The sequence below is a fragment of the Gadus morhua genome, chromosome 23 (assembly GCF_902167405.1).
Source record: "Gadus morhua chromosome 23, gadMor3.0, whole genome shotgun sequence".
NCBI classification, from domain to species: Eukaryota; Metazoa; Chordata; class Actinopteri; order Gadiformes; family Gadidae; genus Gadus; species Gadus morhua.
In genome coordinates, this window is record NC_044070.1 from 8,674,758 (window position 1) to 8,682,472 (window position 7,715).

General features: G+C 46.0%; 1 protein-coding gene across 1 annotated transcript in view; it reads right to left on the reverse strand.

The window, feature by feature from the left end:
* Positions 1 to 1,074: 1,074 nt before the first annotated feature.
* LOC115537227 (carbonic anhydrase 1-like) overlaps positions 1,075 to 7,715 on the reverse strand; it is an 8,735-nt gene continuing 2,094 nt past the window's right edge. Inside the window, 7 exon segments of the mRNA XM_030348979.1 lie at positions 1,075 to 2,778; positions 4,254 to 4,409; positions 4,525 to 4,586; positions 5,086 to 5,182; positions 6,557 to 6,613; positions 6,615 to 6,662; positions 6,664 to 6,677. Of these exon segments, the coding sequence (XP_030204839.1) occupies positions 2,659 to 2,778; positions 4,254 to 4,409; positions 4,525 to 4,586; positions 5,086 to 5,182; positions 6,557 to 6,613; positions 6,615 to 6,662; positions 6,664 to 6,677 (554 nt within the window). The 3' untranslated portion in view covers positions 1,075 to 2,658.

The window sequence follows — 7,715 nt, forward strand, 5'->3', positions numbered from 1 at the left end:
AGTGAGATAGCCCCCCAGGGCCCTCCCCACCCCGCTACAGCTGTCACAACACCAGGAGACACCGCAGAACCGGCCGTTCAGCTAGTGAGCATATTCCGTAAGGGCCCAATGGAACAGGACGGCCATTTTGAATTGGGCTAAAAAGGTAATGGTGGGGGGGGGGGGGGAACGGCGAGGGGAGTAGACACGCACACGCAAACACAAGCACACACACACACACACACACACACACACACACACACACACACACACACACACACACACACACACACACACACACACACACACACACACACACACACACATACTGATTACTCATTTCTCCCCGTCTCTGTGGGCACAAAATCTTAACAGTGGAACAGTGATCCCAGTAACTATGGCTGCTCCTCCTCTTGACGTCTGAGCCAGAGAGAGTCTGGAGAGTTCTGCAGTCCTCTTCCAGGGTTTATTCCTGGAGCGACCTAGCAGACGGACAAACCTGCTCTGTTGAGCAGCCTCTGTTGTCCAGCCAAACCGTATGGGTGTCGTGTCGTTCTGGACCAGAGGGAAACACAGACGTTCCTCTTCAGGATATGAGGAGGACAGGCTCACTTTAAAGAAAGGGGATGAAGTCAGGATACAACATGAGGCTGTTGGCAAGCTGACAGCAGAGATCAACTTTTGGCTAACAGTTGGCCAACCAGTTGGCCAACGGTGAAATTGTTGCCGGTGGTTTACGATACTCTTTTGGCGCTCGTTGGTTACTGGCAATTGCTAACCATGACACACTGGAACTTCTCTATTGACACCAGTGTTTTCCCACCATCGATCGATCGACTTGGTGGGATGCCTAGTGCCTAATGTGTTCCATTGAACCTCGGCTTGGAACCTCTCTACGTGAGAGCTGGAAGAGGTGTTGTTTGATTTAAAATAATGAATTACTGCTAACTCTAAAAACATCTCACATGTTTTCTTACAGATGATTGCACCCCAACTGATTAGATGATGAAGATTACATTATGAATAACATTTTCTATTGCTTTTATATACAAACAGTTTGAGTCAATAAAGAAAATTAGACGTCACCAAAAACAGTTGTTGTCACAAAATATATTTATTCAGCTAACAAAATGTCCACTTCAAAAATGGCAGAATGGTAATGACTGATTTCATGGTCCAGAAACAATTGGTATAAGGCGGATTTCTTTTTGTTGCTTTTTGCACCAAACACAATCATCATAATTATGCTCATGATTATTCATTACTCCTTGTAGATTTCCATTTTCTTTAATTATCATTTAAGTCTTAAGATATTGTGGTCCAACTTTAAAAGTATCTCCATGATGTCGGCTTAGTTAGACTTCATACGGAGCACCAGGGTGAGACTAGCATTGGCTCGGAGAAACATGACAGTTGGCGTTGTGCAGTGGCCAACATGGCCGCTCCTTTAACAGGAGATGTTTGTGCGTTTTTCAAAACATGTTAGCACATGACACAGTTTCTTTAAAACTGACGAAACAAGACAAATAAATGACATGAAATTAAAAAAAAATATTCTTTGTCATGTCATATGACCAGTTTTCTTTTTCTCTTGCCGTCACTTCCTCGCAACAAATTAGACTAAACATTAAGACGTCACATTCGAAATTTCATTCAGCAAGCAAGAAAATGTAGAAATCACTTGATCACAAATCCAATTTTGTTTTCTATTCGTACAATACATCACATGTATTACTAGGTAGGTACTATGTACTTCTAAGTATGTACTACTGTATGTATTCCTATGGAGCTCATTTAGAAAACAGATTTCCTCACAACACGGGACAGATGCATTGGATGTGGAACCAGGTATTGATTTAACAGAGCTATGCTACTCGCGCTAGCATGTTAATGCTAACGTGGTTCAAATGTTGCATTCAAAAAGTAGTCACAAAGCAGGTCAGTGCCCACAGGCATGGCCTGTACCTCCTGTGCATGTTAGCGCATGTGTGTGTGTGTGTGTGTGCGTGTGCGTGTGTGCCAGAGGCGGATTTTCAGAAGCAGTTGGTCGTGCTCGCTATGCCTACCACTGCGTGTTTTAAGCTGGCGTGATCCTGCAGGGCAACGGGCAGAGGGAGATTACAGACCGACGTGCAGGATGAGCGATGGCTCGGCCATCTGTACGTCTGTCTGCAACTCACTGTCATGAATTGAGGACACAATCCAAGACCCCCTCCCCCGTGGCATAGCGTTCTGCCTCTAACTGGCTGCTTGGTTAGAATCTCAAAATTGGCAGGGCTACAGCTTGAAGCTAACACCAGCTAACGTAAGCTAACAGCCGGCGCTTTCACCGCAAGCTTTGTCTCACGCCGGAGTGACGGAGAGCGGCCCGAGTGCCGTTGTGTGGCGACGCCGGCGCAGCAGCACTTCCACTGTTCCTAGGAGATGAATTACGCTCTGGGCACGATCTCTGGTTGGTTGTGAAATCTAAATGTCATTCTAAGCGGCGGGGGAGGCTATGTGTTCGATTAACACGCTCGGCGGGGGTTGAGGGATGGGGGTAGCGGTGGCAGTGGCTTTTATCTTTTTCTATTCAGCTCGTTCCTTTCTGGTCATGGGCCGACTGCTTTGTGGCACTCTGCAGAAGTAGGAGGAGGGGGAGCAGGGGGACGCGGGTGAGGACGGAGGAGGTGGGGGGTCTTATTGGAAGGAGGCCTTCACGGCACGGCCCTTCAGGGGCTGGGGGGGGCGGTAGTTGTCCACCATGCAGCAGGCGGCCTCGCCCGCGCCGCTGAACTGAAGAGCTCTGAAGCTGGCCATCTGTGGAACGAGAGAGGGAAGAGGAGGAGGAGAAGAAGATGGTGGTTAGACACCGTCACCTCATTGGCTACCGTCTAATGCGCCAATGCTAACAGGAGCAGGAATGCATAGTGACCAGGGCGTATGAATGTCAGTCGGAGGGTTCCCGGTTCGAACCCCAATATCCAATGTATACATGTAGGCATGCTTCACCAATCTATCCCCAGCCAACTCCTTGGTGATATGTATCTTAAGCTCACTTTAAGTGTCTTTGGGTAAAGACGTCTGCTAAACTGACGATAAAGGTGTTGAGTGGTTGCTTGTTGGAATATAAATAATGGGCCCTGTTTAGTTGATGGATTAGGGGAAGGAGGTGTGGCTGTGGGTCTACAAGTGCTGAAATGGATGGAAGATCGAACTGGAAGGAAGTGAAACTAAAACTGCATCTTCTAGCAAGCGGTGTTACTAAATAGCATGCAAGTAGGTTGGAGGTTTCTGCCTTAGTGCTTCAGACGGCTGGTGATGGCTGATCACTTTCAGTCTTTCAATGCACCACAAGACCACCACTCTATTGGACAATCCCTGATATCTGAAGAATATCAATATATTGACAGCTAATATCAATGAAATGATAGTTGTAATCCTTGATCATACATGGAAATATGAATAACTGATAATATTCAAATGGACACTTTCGAATGAAATGATGATAGTCTCAACTTGTTGGGAACTGGAACGACTTGTTTTTTGCAATGTGCCAAAGTTGTGTCCACACTGCACCTGTTTACTATGAAGACAAACAATCCCTGTCTACTGGTCACATGACCTCCATATCCCAACAATCCCACTAGAGGAAGTGGAGGTCAATTGAACTGAGGGTGATATGGTAAATATTTAGATGTTTAAGCTTAGTAGAAAACCCCAACAGCTGTGATTCTGCACTCATTGTGTGAGGCAAGTGCCCCCTTCTTGTGCAGTCTGGCGACATTCCCCTGCTACATAACTCAAGGTACAACATACAAACAAACAGCTTACTTTACAGTAAACTTAGGAAAGTCTCACAGAGGCGTTCTTAAATAAGTTCTTCATCTGTTCATAAATAAATGTTAAAAAAGTGTGGTCACACGAAAAAACCCTCACTTATGACCGCAATCAAACTCCAGTCCTCATCATAGCCAGTCTAGATCAGCTCCCCTGATACGCTCGGTCATAGTCACACAAGGATGAGTGCTGTTTCTGTCCTAACTCCTCCACAATGAGAGTCTTCTTCTCTGGGCTTGGATTGGGTTTCCCCAGGTGAAAACCTTGATGCGCGCCGGACAATCCTCTCCTTGATTCAGGTTGTAATGGCGAGAATAATAAGAGGTGGGAATCGATATTATCAGTATGCTGTGCTTGGGGCCTGCCTGTGTGTGTGTGAGCTGCCCTCTCTCTCTTATCCCATCTACGGCAAATAGCCTCTGGACTGGCCAGCAGGGAGTGGTAGGTGGGTTTACCTGGGCAGGGCTGACGGAGATGGTCTCCTTGCAGACGATCCAGGTCACGCTCTCCAGCAGAGGGGGTGTGGTCAGGGAGCCGTCGTATGTCCAATAGTCGAGGCAACCGGGCAGAAGGGTTGTGGGGTCGAAGCCGGGGAAGGTGGTCTGGGTGCCCTGAGAGGGAAAGCGGCAGGAGAAAAGTGAGCAGGGGGGGGTCGTGGTCGGAGGACGGGATGCGTGAATGAAGGAGGAAGGGAGCTAGGTGGGATGAAGAGCAAGCGAGTCTTACTTTGGTCTTGATGGCGTCGAAGGTGTCCAGGACCTTCTGGAGCTGTGCGTTCTCAGCCCGATCTGCAAGAAGAAACAAACATTGTACGATAAGATTAAGTAATACTCTCAGGCAGCTGGAACAGGAAATGAAGATGTCTGATAATGGTCGGAGATGTCGTAAGTTGGGTTTTTCATATTGCTGCAATAAAAATAGTGCTATAAGATAAGTGCAGGGGATAAGGGGGCAGGATAATGAACAGACCGATTGTTCCACTCCCAGCCAAAATGTCTGGGTTGAATCCACCCTCCATGACCACCAATTACATGTAAGCATCTTTCCTAGCATCCTACATGTTAGCATCCCTTACCCCACCTGCTCATTATAGAATGTATTAAATATCAAAGTCTGCGAGATGACTTAGAAGAGTAAGAGTTAAGTAATCATATAATTATGGTATCCAGGAAGTATCCTTACCATATTCATGACACATGAATTTTGCACAACACAACTACAACTAGCACAACAAGAGCACATTAATGCTAACATCTTTGGAACACATTTATTATTGCGTTGGGGTACTGACCTTCAGGAATACTCCGACCACAGCGAGGCCATCAGACTTGCTGGCGGCTTCTCCAAAGCTGGGGTACTTGGTGTTCCAGTGCACCAGGTGGAGCTGGGAAACGGAGGGACAAAAGGCACCGGTAACTCGATTATTCACAAAGCAACCGGCCGGGGATTCTTTGGGCTTCAGGGGACCTTTGTGCTGTGCTCGGAGCCCATCAGAAGGGTTCACGCCTGGGGAGGTACATTCACTAGGGAGACTGCAGGGGTGTGGAGGGCTGGGAGACTTTTCACTCAGGCTCAGGATTTGTACCAGAGTAATTAATCAAGCAACGCGCAAACGGGTCAAAACTGAGACCTTTTGTACTCTGCTTGATTAATTCACTTCCATATATGAAGGTTTCTAGTTAAGAATGTTTTCAATTCAAAGCAATATTTGAAACTTTACTCTGTGCCATCATGGTTCCTTTTTCTAATCTATTAGCCACCTTACTGATTGGATTTATTTGATTGCAGCCAAACAAACAAATGAACTATCTCAGGTAACTCATTCAACTAATAAAGACATTCAATTCATTAAGTACTAGTTTACTAGAACGCTTTGAAGACACAAAACCGCAATGCAGAAGGATTTGCATATGTTGCATTATTGATGGTTTCGGGATTTTCTGTATTTGGGAATGTATTGGTTTATCAGGTATAGTTTGTTTTTTAGTGGGTCCATTAGGTGGTGGTTTATTATGCAATGTGGTGGTTTACTGGGCCCTAATATGTAGTGGTTTATGGGGGGCCTGTGTGTTGGTTAACTGGGCCTAATATGTAGTGGTTTTTTGGGGCCTATGTTGTGGTTTTCTGAGTCCAGTACATTGGTTGGTTTATGGGGCCTATGTGGTGGTTTTTTGGGTCCAGTACATGGTGTTTATGGGGGCCTATGTGGTGGTTTTCTGGGCCAGTATATGGTGGTTATGGGGGGCCTATGGTGGTGGTTTCTGGGTCCAGTATATTGTGGTTTACGGGGGGCCAATGTGGTGTTAACTGGGTCAAGTATATGGTGGTTTATGGGGGCCTATGTGGTGGTTAACTGGGTCCAGTATATGGTGGTTTATGGGGCCTATGTGGTGGTTTTCTGGGCCCACAGTACATGGTGGTTTATGGGGCCAATTGTGGTAGTTTTCTGGGTCCAGTACATGGTGGTTTATGGGGGCCTATGTGGTGGTTTTCTGGGTCCAGTACATGGTGGTTTATGGGGGCCTATGTGGTGGTTTTCTGGGTCCAGTATATGGTGGTTTTATGGGGGCCTATGTGGTGGTTTTCTGGGTCCAGTATATGGTGGTTTATGGGGGCCTATGTGGTGGTTAACTGGGTCCAGTATATGGTGGTTTATGGGTCCAATATGGTGGTTAACTGGGTCCAGTACATGGTGGTTTATGGGGGCCTATGTGGTGGTTTTCTGGGTCCAGTACATGGTGGTTTTTGGGGTCCTTACCTCTGCGGCGTACTTTGTCCCGCTGATGGTGTGCTCGGAGCCACGATCGTTCTGCGCCTCCCCAGTGGAAGTGGAACTGCTTGAGGCGGTAGACCCCTGAGATGGGGTCCGTTCTTCAGAGCTGTGGAACACAAGATATACAGTCGATAAGAATACATGACATATCATTCTACTCAACTTCAATATAATTGAGGATGGCTTTTTGAGGGGGAATGCCTCCTATGTCGAATTCCGTAATATATAACAATATACCAAGTCATATGAACGGCCATATGCCTCAAAGTTTTAATAAGAGACAGGAAATTTGTTATCTGAAGGTTTGAAGTTTGAATTTGATTAAATTACAATGTTTCTTTCTACTTTTAATTAAGTCAAAGTTAAAGGTTAGGTTTTTTACTGTATTCATGGTTGATTTCCCTATATCACACTTTCATGTTCTTTAAGAGAAACATTTAAAAAATCATATTGTAAAATAACCACAGTAGCGAGTGTTGAGGACGGTGAGATACCCTTCAGATTGTTTCTTACGTTCTCAATAGGACGTGTTTCCAAGTATTACAGGTAGTAATATACACACACACACACCGCACACACACACACACACACACACACACACACACACACACACACACACACACACACACCACACACACACACACACAACACACACACACAGACAGGCAATCTGTTTGATGGCAGCCGCATTAGTTCCTGTTACGTAAGTGTGTGTGAGTGTGGTGTGTTAGTGTGCATGCATGTGTGTGTTTTATGTGCTGCACAGAGGGCAGACAGGTTGAGTCCAGGCCTACATAATGTCCAGGTATTGTTTCACATCAACAGCATTATATAAAGACGCTATTTATACACCACGTTTGCATCAGATAGTCTATCTCTTAGCTAAATCTCTCCTCCACACACACATCCTCTCTTTAAGCAAACTGCAATATTTGTATATATGTTTTTATTTGTGTGTGTGTGTGTGGTGTGTGTGTGTGTGTGTGTGTGTGTGTGTGTGTGTGTGTGTGTGTGTGTGTGTGTGGTGTGTGTGTGTGTAGGAGTGTGTGTGTGTGTGTGTGTGTGTGTGTGTGTCTGTGTGAGTGTGTGTGTCTGTGTGAGTGTGTGTGTGTGTGTGGGCGTGTGTGTGTGTGTGTTTGTGTGT